Raw genomic sequence first — 16,008 nt, 5'->3', positions numbered from 1 at the left:
CCTATACGCTATGAAAATATGTAATGTAGACTAGACTATCATTACACATTGAAATAACTTTGAAGCAGCATTTAAGGTATTTTTACTGTCAAAATAGAGAAAACGCAGTCTGTTTTAATATAATCTGTCTGAATGATACTGTCCAGATAAACAGATAATAGGGACCACTAAGGGAGGTAGGGTAATTTCTGAAGTCAAGTGGTCGGAGGTATTCCCAGCCAGTCTGGGTCATTGGCGTTTCTATCCCCTTTTCTTTTCCTTCCATGTTTTGACACATTAATATTCACCATATGCCCTGTCAGACCTATCACAGGCGCGCTTCATTTTATGCTTCTGCGGTGTGGGCAAACAGTGCCAGCTCTTTACCCTGTGCCTTGGCTCACACGTGCAACCAAACAGGCCTGTGTCAGGAACCAGGAATCCACGAGCAGAGCCAACAACTTCAATAAGCATCTTCCTACGAAGCACAGCTTAAAATATATATACTTTATTTAATCTGACATCCTCTTGATACAGTATGACTGAGGCAAAACAGACAGTGGGATTATTTGATTGGAAAATGACCTTTCATGACACTGGCTATCCTAAATTCTCCTGCACCTCCATGACTTAATATTATTTTCCATGCATTGCAATTCTGAAGAGATTTTAGAAATTTGAATACTGACTCAGGACAGCATCAAAATTCTTGAACACATGACAGGAAAAGAGCATGGACTTTATAGGTTCCTGTCAGTTGTGGCCTGCTTTAGCCTGCGGTAGTACAGCTCTCTGTACAAATCACTATTTTGGGTTGAAATTCATGAGAGGAAGGAAACAGTGGTGTGCAAGGTAACATTCCCATACCTTGAGGTACTTGACCAGTTTCTGGATCTGCCAGTATTCAGAAGGCAGGTCTGTGTTACTCTCTGGACGGCGCTCTGGCTGCTCCTCCTCCTCCTCACTCTCAGATGAACTCTCACTGAAAGCTTCCACTGGCATGGATCCTGCTGGGGTCTTACTGAACAAAAAAAAGAGCAGATATAACACTAAGCTTCTGACCCCAGATAACAATCTACAAAAGGTGTGGGATAGTGTAACAACTAGACAATCCATAGCCAGACAAAGGGATGGAATAGAATATCATGAAATCTCTTTTTCCGGTGTTTTAAATGGAAAAAACAGCATGGTCATCCCACACAAGGAGACCCATTAAGGATTTTGAAATTCAAGTGTCAAGTTTGAACTTCCTCAGAATCTAAGCAGTAGGAAAATAAAGATTGGAATAATGTCATGGGAGAACTGGAGTCGTCATCATCATACACGCTATTGATGCAAACAGAAATGCAGATGGCTTTTTAAAGTTTCTCGATAACTGTATCATGAAAATTGGGCACTGTGGAGCAATGAAATCTGGTACGTATTCAAATGGGGCCCCTGAGGGACAGTTCCCATGTACATACAAATAGCATTTCCAGGGGAGCGTATTATCAACAGGAGCCAGTCTATATGAGGGAGTATTTTTCCAGGACGCAACATGATCAACACCGAATCTTCACAAAGCTGCCAGGCCTACACACGGTCCTGGGAGGTGTGCAGTCATGGCTCAATGGTGTTTTAAGCCACCAACGTCTCCTTCCAGGCAGCGCTGCGACCGTTGACTTCAAGGCACCTAACCTTAACCCTAACCATAAACATTGCCTAATCCTAGTGCCTTCCAGGCAGCGCTGCCTGGAGGGAGACGTTGGGTGCTTAAAACACAGATAAACGCAGTCATGACTGTGACTGAATGAATGCACCCTGGGCTCTTTATTGCATTTACTGTACACTAACTGATGAGCACCAAAGAATGCCATCAGTGAACAATGGCTAGTGTCAATTTAAGATGATAGAAGTCTGTATACATTGGCAGATGCAAATATGGGGACAGCTGAGGAGATGTAGCTGCCAACAGCTGGAGGAAGAAATAACTTTTACAGTCGATTGCTAATATATTTGCAGGTTAGACTTTCCAGAACAAATTTCACCACTGGTAAAAGAGCATTTAGCTCTGTATCCTTATCAGTTCCTAAATCTTGTATAGATTACTCACACTGCAAGAAAAGAGTAGTAGTCCTTATAGATTCTGACAAAAGAGAACTGATTTGGGACACTTACATTTTCTGGGAGGAAAGGCGTCCAGGTAAAGAGGACACAGAGAATTCTGCTTTCATCTTGCTCTTGGCTCCTGATCCCAGCTTTCTCTTCTGTATTTCACCAGACTTCTCTCCAGAGCTCTTACTGGGTTTCTTTTCCTCAGCTTTACTATAATGATGTGAAATAAGAGTCATTATGCCTGCTTTTATTTCAAAAAAAGGTTATTTTCCTAACATAATCATAATTTAATGATTCGAGACAAGGGTGTCCCAACATGAGCAGATACTGGCTCATACACTGGAAGTAAGTTATTTGTGGTAGCAGGGGAAAGCTGGGGGAAAGGCAATATTAGGCAATATTATCAGAGAAACACTCCATAAACGTTCACTGTTTTGTAGATGATACCCAATTATTAGTCTCCAAAAGTAGAATGGAAGCCAGAGCCTTCAGCTATCAAGCTCATCTCTTGTGGAACCAGCTCCCAGTTTTGGTTAGGGAGGCAGATACCGTCTCCACATTTAGGAGAAAAGCCTACAATGCTTCACATTTCTCTCTCCTAAGCTAATCAGCTGCATTGTCATCAGCTGAATGTGGGTTGTTACCGTTTCAGTAAAACCAACCACATTTTGCCACAATCTTCGTGACCTATCGCGTTGTTGCATTCAAACTTTAAATCTGTCTACTCTTTGCTGCTGTCAGTTGTCATGGCAAAATCGATGTGACCCTCCTCCCATTAACCTCCAGTTCCCATCATTCCCAGTGCCCAGGGTTTCTCCATCAGAAGCCCCCGCTTCACGTCACATCCATTCAGATCTTCAGGCTTCTTTTATCCCTTCATCACCTCCACTAGTGTCTCGACTCCATCATGGGGATATTCCTATATATTCCTCTATACCTCTTATAATTTAACATTGCGATAAAGTCTAATCGCCAAAGACTCTAACATATTATCCTATCATGCACCATGTTCCTTTAACTTATTCCCTCTCCCTCTCCTCTCTTCACCCCCCTGTCGCTATGTGCAATTTCTATTGGGGTCTCTGTAAATTATAGTGTGGTTTAGACCTATTCTGAAAAGTTGGGCTTTTATTGTGAAGGGTAGACCCGGAAGAAGTGAAGCGGTAGCATTATGCACTGCTGGTGTCAACCTAGGAGTTAAAAAAAGTGTGCTGGCTGTCTTGGTTCACACGGGTTAAGATTACGGAGCCTCCTAGATTGATTTTGTTTTATCATGCTTGGCTACATTAGTTAGCATGCATTAGCTTGGAGGGCTTACTTGACTTGTTTACTTTTCGACTTTACGTCTTTGTCACCCTGAACGTCTCACCGAAGGATAGTGCACAGTGGCCTCCATGTTTACTTCCGTATGTGTGTGCTGCGTGTGACGTCTTTAGCGCATGCAGGTCACCTCATTAGCAAGACAGCTGGACGTTCAGTGCATGTGTGAGACAGCCGGACGTACAGTGCATGTGTGAGACAGCCGGACGGACTATTACTGTCCACCAGAGGGGGAGCAGTCTTAATGAGTATGAGGATGACAATACCATGTGTGTCAAGGTCCCTGCTCAGCTTGTTAATATACAGTACTTTTACATCAATAGTAATAGAAAGACAATTCTGAAGCATTGGGGAAAGGTTGCACTAATGGTGGCACTTTTTAAAAGCAGTTTGGTGAATTATGTCATTGTGACTGTTCAGAAAGATGAGAAAAAAAAGATAGAAATTATGAATATTGTAAAGTGTAAATTATGAAAATGTTTAGAAACACTCAATATTGGAATGTCACTTAACTAGTAACATTTTGTATCAGACGTAATATTTACATCTGTGAGAATATGAAAATTGTTTTGTTTAGAAAGCCACAGGCCGACCTAACTGATAGCAGCTGGAGAATATTTTGTCTGCTACAGCCGGAGGAAGAAAAAACTTCAGTACAGTGGCTAATGTATTTGCAAGTTACACTTTCTACTCCAAATTTCACACTATCAGTTCCTAAATCTTGTAAAGACCCACTCCCTTTTCAGAAAAAGAAATAGCCCTAGATAGATAGATTCTGACAAAGGAGAACTGATTTGGGACACTTACATTTTCTGGGAGGAAAGGCGTCCGGGGAAAGAGGACACAGAGAATTCTGCTTTCATTTTGCTCTTGGCTCCTGGTCCTAGGTTTTCCTGTATTTCACCAGACTTCTCCTCTCCAGAGCTCTTACTGGGTTTGTTTTCCTCAGCTTTACTATAATAATGTGGAATAAGAGTCATTATGCCTGCTTCTATTTTGAATAAGATTATTTTTCTTACATAATCATTATTTAACAATTCAAGACAAGTGTTCAGCTGGCATTTTTTTTTTTCAGCAAAGCCAGATACTTTTATCTTGAGCCAGTTTCTCTCTTTCTTCAAATGGGTATAGTTATCACAAGGTACAGCTGCAACAGCTCAGCCCTTGCTAGATCTATTTATCAATCAAAGACCATATGTGACAAAGCTTTTGGGGATTTTTCCGCCTAACATTTCTGTCTGTAATTGGGCAGAAAGGGTTTCCACACTGTGAACGTATCCATTAACTCAGATCATTGTGTATTAAGGAATATTTTCACTTGCCCTAAAATGTATAACCCATATAACCATATCTTTATGTGTCACAGCTGGCAGACTCACTGAGGACGAAGGCTTGGCATCACTGTCATGTAAACCTCCCCCAACAAGAGGGATTCCCACTATGCACAGTACGTGGTAGCTTGAAGATATTTCAGGACACATCTTACGTAAGGAATCACCACATACCCACATGGAGACATGAGACCAAGATTCTTCCATCTCGGACATGGTTCATATTTCTTCTCGCCGCCTGCCTTGTTCGGCGTATGCTGTTGCCTCGCCTTCTCATGCACATTCTTTTCCTGTTGCTCGTAAGACCTCTGGGGTTGGCCTTGTTCCTCCACATCAACCAATTCCACATGCTGGATCTTTTGTGTTGATGGAAGTTCTTGAACTGCAAAATCCTGTTGGTAAGTGGAAAAAGACAGACTGGAGAGTGAGGAGAAAGACCTCTTTCAATTTGCACCACAATTGTGACATATGCAATACATTTTGTTTGGAAAACTGTGTGTACTGGTTTTTTTATGATGCTTATTAAAACGAACTAGTGATTCTGATGTTCACCTTTGCTTCTTGTGAAGCTAAACCATATTCTCCACCTATCACGATGGCTCTTTCTTCATTATTTGATGAGACACATTACATGTTAATGTCTGACAAAGTGTTGGCTATTGCACTCCGAGAAGAGGTATATAAAAACTACAGAGTAGTATCTGTGACACGTGAAAAACATAAAATTCACATAAAAGCCCTTTCTCAACAATGAGCAGACCTGCATAACAATTCGGTCTTTATAAAGGCACTGGAATAAAATAACACTTTCCCAATGCTTTACACAGAAGAGGTTCCCCTCTGTTAATTGGCTGAACAATATCAAAAAGTTTATTGTTTCTGTACATTTCTCCACCTAAAACCTTGCAGCTTGGCACAGACAAAGTAACGCCTTTGTGTCACTGTTATTCAAGTTTTGAAGGTCTTTACACCAAACTTTACAACCTATATACCAATGCCAATAAGACACATATGAATGGTTTTCAGGCAGGAGAATTTTTAATCACAGACACCTGCTGTGCAGGATTAGTTCAGACTGTCATTGGTTGTTAGGGGCTCAACATTTTTAAGGGCAGGGAAAAAGAATTAAGATCTATTCCTACGGCTTGTGTTCGCGCATAAGCTGGAGCCAAGCATGCTCAATTACTTTTCCAAAGACTTGTTTTTCATAAAACACAAAGTGACCTGCTTTTGGAAACATACAAGTCAATTCACCCAACCACAGACCCACAGTCTGACTTTATTAGGCTAACCAACCTTCTTTAATTCTATTATATGTGAAATGGACAAAGTACATGCGCCGCATACACAGAAGGGAACACTTGACATTCATGACATGCCACAGTAAAAAAAATACTATTACAGGTGCCTTTCTGCATCTGAAAAGACTACAGGCCTGGAGACTCATGCTGTGTTAAGCAGGACTGACGCCTGTAATTCTAAATTAATAAAAAAAAAAAAAAATCTGTCATTAGAACTTTACTTATTTCTTGATCTGACTGCTAAAACCTAAACTCCAACTATTTACATGTGTTTGGGGTAGACTTGTATCTAATTACTTGATTCATACTGATGGAAAATCAGCGGGGCAGCAAATCTGAAGCCAATGGCCATCAAACATCTGTCAGTGGCAAGATTCAAACCGTCTCTACTGACTGATTATGACAGTGAGGCAGTCTATATTAATTTCAGGATGTGAATAACGAAAACAAATCTACAACCCAGGGAGTTTTTGCTCTTCAGTGAGTGTCTTGTGCATGCAAATACACCACATGTCCAATTTCCAATCATGCTGTGATGTCAAAACGAATCCACAACACTGAACAGAGAAGGCGAGTCAGCTTCCTCCCTGTGTTGCAGCCCTGGTCTCCTTTGGCTGCCTCTGCTCATTTGATTGAGGCTGTCTAATCTAATAGAACTGTTAAAAAAAGACCTGCTTCCTCACTTTGGAAACGAGCAGATATGTTTGGAGATTAACTGTTGTTATCGTTGGACTATCGCCTTCTAAGTTTGAGCTCTCTGCATTGCAATCAGGGAACTGAGCCGGAGCTATGTGAGATTGTGTTTCTGACGGACACTGCTGTTATTGCTCTCTCAAATTAAAACTGGAATGAATCATATCCACAAGAATGACTGCAATAACTTAATATCTCAGACATAGGATGCATAATGCACCACTTGATTGCTGTCGTCAGCAATCAATCAAATCAATTTCAAAGCAATGCATTTTGAAGTTGACCCCATCATATGAATAGCCCAAATACTGTAGAGGCAGTGAGCAGTCAGCAGTGAGAGTGAAACAAAAGTCTCAAGACACGGCGAGGCACATATCAAAGGAGTTAAAGAATCCAGAAGAAAAAGACCTTGACAATGATTTGTGCCTCCACAAACGGCTTCACAGCAATTTTTACTGCGGCTGTCCATCATTTTTAGATCGTTCAGACTCAAAGCATCACTCTTCACACAGGACTCGTAAAACATAAAAGCCTGAATGTCTTTTTTTGACACACTTCAGGCTGGCACTATTCATTGGTTTATTAAAGTCCTCACAAACCCCATTCCAGCCTACTCTATGAACCAATAACAACTTAACAGATCTAATGGAAGCACTATTTTATTATTATTAAGTCATGTTTTCATTCAATTGCCAAGCAAATTCTAAGCAAACTTTTGAAACGTCGCAAAAAATAAAGCGTATTAGGCGCGTTTCGATCAACTGGTTTGGAGTGAATAATTGGCTACACAAAGCGTCGTTTCGTCAGAAGGTTTACATTTCATAATATGATACCATGATAATGGGGCTAAATAAAAAGTCAGGTCAACAAAGTTATTGCAATTCCTCCTACGTGGAATGTGAATGTTCGTACCAGATTTTGTCCAATCCACCATACAGTGTCACCGGATAAGTGAAAACTTGCTGGTGGCGCCGGGAAATCACAAGGTCAGTAGGCTTTATCCTCTGGGGACCATGAATGTATGCTAAAAAATGCCAGGCAATCCATCCAATCGTTCTTGAGATATTGCAGTCTAGATATTCATAGATAGAGCCATGCTAAGTTTTCACATCAATGGCTGTTAAAGGTACTCTAAGCGATGTCACGCGTTTTTTAGGCTACAACATGTTTTGTCACATACAGCAAAGATCTCCTCACTATCCGCGAGCTGCCGGTCCCCTAAACACACTGTAAAAAACGCGGTCTCTGTAGACAGCCTTGGGTCCACACACGGCAACAAAAACAAAGTGGTCCAACCTGGACCATGCAAACATACACAAACCATGTTCCAGTGTTCAGCCAATAACGGACAAGAAGGATTTAAGGAATTGGGGGGGGGGGGGTTATGTGCGCTGAAGCACAGAAAGGAGGGGACGGGATGAGGAGGAGGGAGGAGCGAGCTAGTCTTCGTTTTGTTTGAAAATACTTTGAACGTCAACAAGAAGTAACGTCACCCAACATCGCTTAGAGCACCTTTAAAGACAACTTACACTAATGTACAGCAGGAACTGTACAAAACAATCCTAGCATGGGAAATCCCATGGGACAATTCAATAAGCAGGCACTTCACATGTAATATAGTTCTGAGAAATCGTTTTGAAAATGCATTGGGAAAAATGCATCTCTGTAAATGCTATTACTTAGACAGTGGTACATTTGATTCTTTCTTTGATAGCGAGATTTGCATTTACACATTCTGAATCAAATATACACTTTATTTTACTGAGATTGAAATTATAGCTACAAAACAAAACAAATCTAAATAATAATTCTTTTATAGATACAAGATCGATACAAAGCAGGCAGTGAGTAGTAAGTGGTCTTTAAATGTTTTGATGATGCCCAATTTAAAAAAAAAAATTTAAAAAAATTTAAAAAAACTGTGTAAGGAAAAAAAAAGATCATATTTTTAAATGATTAACAGATTGTTGGGTGCAGCTGGAATCTATTATTGAAGTGATCTGTTATGTCGTCAAATTACTAATGCAGGAAATAGCACTACTGAATAGATCACGCATATTTCAATGTCTGGAAATGAGCCTGTGTGTGTGTGTGTCTGTCTTTTTCGTCTGTCGGTCTGTCATGGCTGTGTGTGTTCAGTGGGTGGGTGGTGGGTGGGATGTAGCTGTGCTGTTTTGATGTTGGAACACGGAGGAGGTCAGTTTCAGGAATTTTTCAACACAGTGACAACCAGACACTAGCTCACTAGCGTGGAACAGCACAGACACTGATTACACAATCCTAACTCTGTTTACACATATGAGTCACACAGCATCAGGGATCAAATCATAGGTTTAGGGAGAAGGACCTTGTTCATGGGACAAAGAGGTATTTCAACACCCACACATCCTTCACAAGTCAGGGCTAGAAAAAGGAGGTCTTAATGTGTTGATGATAATTGCATCTGCCTGTAATCCAATGTACCTGCTTGTTTATGTTCTCAGCAAAATGTGGAGATCTGCTCTTCAAAAGTGTTACCAGGTCTTTGTACATATCACTTGTTCGCTCATAGCCACTCTCCTCCTCCTCCTGTTTTATGCCCTGTGAAAACAAAGTGAAAAACAGCTTCATTAATTCTAAAAACCACAATTATAATGTGACCCACATGTCAGCTGGAATAGCTGAGGTTAGAAGGCTCAGAGTATCTCCAGGCAGCCTCAAAGAGGAAGTGTAAAACCATGTAAACCGCTAAATTAGGTTTAAGACACTACTGCTCTTTGAGGTTTTATTTGCATCAATGTCACCCATTCAGTTTAAGGTTGTAGTTTTTCACCTTGCTCGAACCATTTCCAGGTGAAGAAACAGCGGCAGGAAACCTATGGCTTGTCAGCAATGTCATTGAAAAAGTGAAAGGTGCTGCAGCATGCAAAATCCTCTCTTAGAAATGATTGCAAACACATTCAGAAGTATTTGGAAGCTTTATATGCAACACTATGCAGTAGACTTAGGCTACATTTACATTGCTATGTTTTGGTTTTTAAGTGAAGGTTTTGATCCAAACGCGATCTCCGTGCACATTTTTAGCTCCAGTAGAAGAACTAATCTCCGTTTAAACTCACACACCCAAATCGCATATCTCTTGAACATTCTCATATACTGGGGATGTGTGTGCCGGGGTAAACAGGAGGCAGCATGTATACTCCACCCGTTGCCAGAAGTTGCTCAGAGACCGAGACGCCATGACCCAATCAGGCGGCAAAACATTGGCGTCCGTGTTGGTGTTGCCAAAGGTCTGCATTTGCGGCACACAACCCCAGAGATTCCAAACCAAGAGAGGGTTAGATGTGTTTTCAAAATTTCTCCAGTTTAGGGGCTCGGAAACGCCAGAGCAGTGTGAATGCAAGGTGTAAACGTAGCAAAAGATGTTCATTTTTAAACCAAAACGTAGCAATGTAAATGTAGCCTTAGCGACTTTCTGGTGGACACTTAAGTCAGATGTGATTTTGTTTTGACCAGACCAGACAAATGTGGCATATATTGATGAGATATAATCTAATTTAAAAATTGGAGTTATTGTTTGAGTTTGTCAACTGATCATAACTAAAAACATAGGCCTGTTTTATTCATGATATAAACATGACTTATATTAAGAATCTTTTAACAGCAACAGAAAATATTAGATTTTGTTGTTGTCTAGTGATAGTCAATGTATTGCAAACTTGTATTGTGATCTGCTCTTAATGACTGCACATGCCAGAGTCTCAAGATGTTGGATGAAGCATATCACTGTGCTCTAGCTTTTATTACTGGGTGTAGCTATCTTGTAGACCACTGTACTTTGTTTAAACATCCCTTCCAGCTGGAATAATGTACAGAGGGACTTACAAATGTCAGAAGAGATTACTCTGAGTGAGCTTTAAAAGATCTGGAAAATAACACTGTTGGTCAATGCCTTTGCTACTAAATGTATTGTTTATAAGTTTATGTTATTAGTTTTGGAAATTAATTACTGTTTATGTATCTGTAACTGCATATTGTCTATACTCCTTTGTAGCATGTGATGGTTGTCTTAGTTTGTTTATGTTGTTTGATTTATTGCTGTAACCATGTTTTCATGACCTCTTGGCCTTGAAAAAGAGATTTTAATCTCAACAAAGGAAAAATTTAAAATTAAAAATAATGTTTAAGTCAATCAAATAGAGAATGACAGCTGCTTCAAAACATGTGTTTTTAATTTTGGTGGATATTGTTTACATTAGGATCACGGATCATGTGTTTTCAAACTTCTCATAATTACAGAGATTAACATGAGATTACTATACTATAGGAGCATTTTACTGTTCGATACTGAATATTATGCTGGTTGTCTAACTTTACAGCTGTGTGGTTTAGTCAGTAATGCATCTAGCTGATATAATGGCCTGAGAGACAGCCGTAGTGGTGACATGTATCCATTGTTTTCCTGCTTTCCCTGGAATACATGCTGGGATAAACAGTATATGAGGTATAGAAGTTGAATAGAAATTAGAAATGATAGATTGTTCATAAAGAACTGAGATCATTTAACTGAACTGACAACTGTGTGCTGTGCTGTTGCTATGAGGTTGGTATTGTAAAAGTGGTTGGGGAGGAGGATACACACAGTAACACACATTAGGATACACACAGTAACACACAGTTGGTCAAGATTTATGATTCAAGAACAGTATTAAAGGAACTTGGAAAAAATATTTTCAAAATCACTGTAGCACTACATACCAAACATACAGAGGTGAATTTGCTGCCACTTAACTGACTGTACAATGATGAATTGGCCTATCAGAAAATACTTTCCAGAAGGTAACCTCCCTGAACATTTCCTCAAACAGAAAAAGGAACCAATATTATGTTGAATGTTGCAGCTGATGTAGTCCACAGTGCTTTATCTTTCTAGCCTTACCACATTGAGAAAAACTCCAGCAGAGCTGCAGGTGATGTAGAGGGTCTCAGTGTCACAAGGTTCAATCACAAGGTAACAAATCTCACCATGCACCTGTCTCCACAGAGGGGAGCGGCAGCCATTTGAAAATATATAATCTAAAAAGAAAAAAGAAAAAAAGGGGGAGAGAGAGTTGGCAGTTATAATAGTATATATATAGCCTGCAAGCAACAACAACGTTGTCTCCAAAGTAGGAAGGAAAACAGTGGAGCAAAAGAGAAATCATCAGAAATGCCTGGGCTGCTAAAGAGGATGACATAGTACTCCAAGGAGTACAGGTCTGAGACATGAGCCTAGGGTAGAGATATAGTTTCACTTGCAATATAAATCATCCACTAAAAACAGAGCCATTTAGTGAGGCTATCATATTTTAAGGTTGGTTGGGAGAGTATTTCCATAGACTGACAATTCAACATGAGAAATGGGGACTGGTTTTACGACTCAGTGTGCACATGCTTTGTTATGATCAGTACCCTGCATAGAAGCAAAAAACTGACTAACTGACAAACACCTTGGTTAGCTGGAATCACAGAAAACTGAAACAGATATAATGACTTCCATGTCTTTTGTAGGGGCAGAGGACAGCCTTATTATTCTTTGGAACATCCAGCATTAGTGTTAATAGCAATTGCTTTCCTTGCAGCCCAGTAAAATGTGGAGATAATTCAAACCTGATGTGTATCGAACCAACTTCAACACCCTCTTTTCCCCTTCACTGCAGAACTTTTTCAACAACTCCACTTCATTCTTCACTGCGGTGGGGTCCAGACTGACTTGTCTGTAATGAAAATGTAGAAAAACAAAAACAAACATCCAATTTATCTCATTCATTCATGGGTTCCTTTTCTAAACCCCACTGCCTATTCCAATCAAAAACAACCACATGTCACAGTGAAACTGGTTAGGTCTGAGTGAATAAGGATAGCCGCGAAGGATGGATAGATAACGAATGATTATCCATCCATCCTGAATGAATGCTGAGAGTGCTGGAGATAGAAGAAGCACCTACCCGGCTATCTCTTTGAGGCACTTGCTGAGGAGCTGGTTATCCATATTTTGAAGCAAGAGGAACAGCTTGACCTTAACCTCCGGGTTCTTGCCTTGATCTTTCTCTTTCACTTTGTCTACCAGACTTAGTACATCCGTATGGGCATCTTCTTTCTCCAGGGTGCTGACAAAGCTGGGACCAAGAATCTTAACCACGGGGTCTCTATTTTCTGAACAATGAAAGAGATTAGCCTTAGCAAATCTTCAGATTCAGATGCTGATCACAAATTCATTTTGAACTTACAATACCGCAGGCCTCATGTGCACTGAATTTTTTCCACACATTTCTTTTCACAAACTACTTCAACATTCTCTCTGGAAATTCATCATATGCTCTTCTGTCAGACAAATACATATTACCTTACTTGTCTCTATTTGGCAGCGCTCCTAAAGTAAATACATATCCTGTATAGAATTACCAATGGCAGCATAATTGGATGGTTGTAGAGAATAACTAGGGCAAACAAATCAAGTCTGTGGGTTATGGAGGTATGCTGGTGGCTGGACTACTTAGGATGCAAATTAGATTCAAATCTCATCCTGTGGTCATCATGCTTACCTTCTAGACATGCTTGAACCTCCTCCAGCTTCTTATCATCTGCCAGATGAACTAGTTTAGAGAGCTGGCTGAAGCTGCGTACATAAACAGTAGGAGGGGAGAGCTGCAACAATGGATTCCCTTCACAGTCTCTCTCTTGGGACTGTACATCTGAATCACTGAGGAGAGTTTATTTTTTAATACTTCAGTGTTATCCACATTATACCTTTTGTTGTATTAAACAATAAATGCCAACACACTTAAGGAAGATCAGTCTGTATTTTTTTTTTTTTAACTTCTCCGCTTCCAAGCTAGAGATACAAAGCTAACCAGACACTGAAAGTAGACTAAAACTTCTGATGAAATAAAACTGAATGTACTCAGTCTAACTGAAGCTGAAAAACAAATTAATTGTAGCCTACTGCTTTAAATGTAGCCATGGTAAAATGCATTTGGACACTATGGTGCCAGCATATCCTGCACAGACACGTAATACTGAAAGCAATGGCCAACCAGCTGCCTGCCTCGTGATTAAACCAACCTGATGTCATAGTCTGTTTTGAAATCAGATGCCACTAAAGTGGTACTCCAATGGAGGGGCTCCTCGAACACATTCTTTGCCTCCTGTGGGTGTTGGGAGCTGAACTGCTCTACAAAGTGCAGGATTTCTTTCAACAAGAACACATTCATTGGCGTTAACTCAAGTTTGCCAGTACCAGAGGTGTCTGTGGTCCACTGGGCTGCCCTCGTCAGTGATAACCCCATAGCACCGGCTGGGATATTCTGAAACTAAAAATAAAAACAACACAATCTTTAACAGTGTGTGGCTTAATATGGGTTCATATAATGCTTCACTTTACCCAAATTCACATTTTATCAACTTTGGGCTTTCTGTGCTATCCATCCAACATCATAACTTTTTTTTTTTTATTTGAACCTCTTCAAGGACCCCTGGGGGTCTCCGGACCCCACTTTGAGAACCACTGGTTTAAAAAGTAAACGCTGCTTAAGTCATAAGAGGTGTATCTTCAAAATAGTTTTTAAAAAAAAGCCATTAAAGGTTTAGAAAGATCTCAATCTAAATGATATAGCCCAAGGGCCTTACCTAATGTCACTCAACAAATTCTTACAAAACTATAAGCTCAACCTTTTTCACCTTTCAGGTAACGTTACTTTTGTCAGACTACAAACTGTACTGGATATCTAGCTAGCTAGCTAGCTAGCTTGCTAGCTAATGTTCTCAAGCAATTCTAGCACACCTCTTTGTTGAGAGGTGGATATATATTTTACCGAGCATTTAAAGCGATATATAACATAAATATGTATAATAGTGCATGAGTTAGCTAGCTATATAGCTAGCTAGCTATATGGTGCTCAATAATACCTAACGTTATGGGTTAACAGTTAACAGTATTTTTTATAACTTTAACATTTTCTAGTTAACGTTAACTTCATGCTGCATATTTGTAGCGTGAACTTACTTGCTAGCTAGCTAAGTTCTTCGCCTTAGGCCTATGCCATAGTTTAACGTTAATATTAACGTTACGCGTGTGTGCCGTTATCAACGCTGATATAACGTAACGTTAAGTCTTTAGCTAATTTTCCGCTTTTCCTCGTCAATAAAACACACGTTAACGTTGACGTTACATGTTTCTACAATGATTTGTTACGTCGACAAATGTACTTAAAAGCAAACTTACCGTATGTATATGTGTATGTGTGTATATTTGAAGTTCCTTCTCTGTTTCAAACTTTTACCGACAGTTTGGTATCAACGGTGTCCATGGAAACCACACGCTTCCTCAGCCATATCATCTATGCAGAGCCAAACCGCCCTCGTTGGTTGCTATGATACAGCCAAACAACGGAACGCGAGTTGGGTTAAAAAACACCAAACCCAAACTTTGAAATATGAAAATGTAACCGTTAATATAATGCATCCACAGAAGCTCTGTGGTCCACAGGGGGGTAATAGACATTTTTCACGGCAGACATGTTGACATGTCACAGTAGGAAAAGCACAGGTGTATTCAAAAGCATTCATGATGGCTGCATTCCACTTAGAAGTGGCCCTGGTATTGTGCATGCTGACTCACTGAAATAGCTCACTGGGACACTTGATGGAATTGAGCCATTGTTAAGGTTATCAGTTTCAGCTGTGCTTTTCCTACTATGACAAGTCAAAAATGTCTTCTGTGAAAAAGGTCCATAACCCCACAGGGGATAACTTAACATAACCACAGTGCAATGTAATGCAACGCAACACTGAAACTCTGCCATTACTATATCGTTCTCTTTTTCTTCTTTAGGCAAGGCAAGGCAGCTTTATTTCTATAGCACATTTAAGCAACAGGGCAATTCAAAGTGATTTACATAAAACATTAAAAAGAAGTTAAAAATACAAAATAAAAACATAAAAACAGATAAAATACGAGAATAAAAGTTACAGTGCAGTATAAGAAATGAACAATTATTTAGACGGTTTGGAATTAACATATTGATTCAAAGATTTTTTTTGTCTCATACAATATGCGCAGTGAAATGCAGGGTGGCATAGTCTTGAGGCTAAAAGGGCAAGTGAGCAATACAGGATAATAATAACAAGCTTAATAATTAAAAGTAAGACTAGAGTAAGAGTAAAAAAAGATAACATATAATAAATATATGTGCTACACATATGTTTCCTAACAGCAAATGCCTTTAATGCCAATTTACCTGTGTGAAGTCTAACTTTGGATATGCAAGTGT

General features: G+C 39.8%; 1 protein-coding gene across 1 annotated transcript in view; it reads right to left on the bottom strand.

Moving 5' to 3' along the window:
• Positions 1 to 14,032, bottom strand: part of odad2 (outer dynein arm docking complex subunit 2) — a 62,768-nt gene extending 48,736 nt beyond the window's left edge. The window contains exons 1-10 of the mRNA XM_078280655.1: positions 13,802 to 14,032; positions 13,282 to 13,439; positions 12,685 to 12,892; positions 12,347 to 12,453; positions 11,637 to 11,773; positions 9,182 to 9,298; positions 4,899 to 5,116; positions 4,201 to 4,347; positions 2,137 to 2,283; positions 847 to 1,000 (exon numbers count right to left, since the gene is read on the bottom strand). Coding sequence (XP_078136781.1) covers positions 847 to 1,000; positions 2,137 to 2,283; positions 4,201 to 4,347; positions 4,899 to 5,116; positions 9,182 to 9,298; positions 11,637 to 11,773; positions 12,347 to 12,453; positions 12,685 to 12,892; positions 13,282 to 13,439; positions 13,802 to 14,025 — 1,617 coding nt within the window. The 5' untranslated portion in view covers positions 14,026 to 14,032. The remainder of the gene's footprint in view (positions 1 to 846; positions 1,001 to 2,136; positions 2,284 to 4,200; positions 4,348 to 4,898; positions 5,117 to 9,181; positions 9,299 to 11,636; positions 11,774 to 12,346; positions 12,454 to 12,684; positions 12,893 to 13,281; positions 13,440 to 13,801) is intronic.
• Positions 14,033 to 16,008: the final 1,976 nt, after the last annotated feature.

This window comes from Sander vitreus, chromosome 22 (genome assembly GCF_031162955.1).
Source record: "Sander vitreus isolate 19-12246 chromosome 22, sanVit1, whole genome shotgun sequence".
Taxonomy (NCBI): domain Eukaryota; kingdom Metazoa; phylum Chordata; class Actinopteri; order Perciformes; family Percidae; genus Sander; species Sander vitreus.
This window is presented reverse-complemented; position numbering and strand designations above follow the sequence as displayed.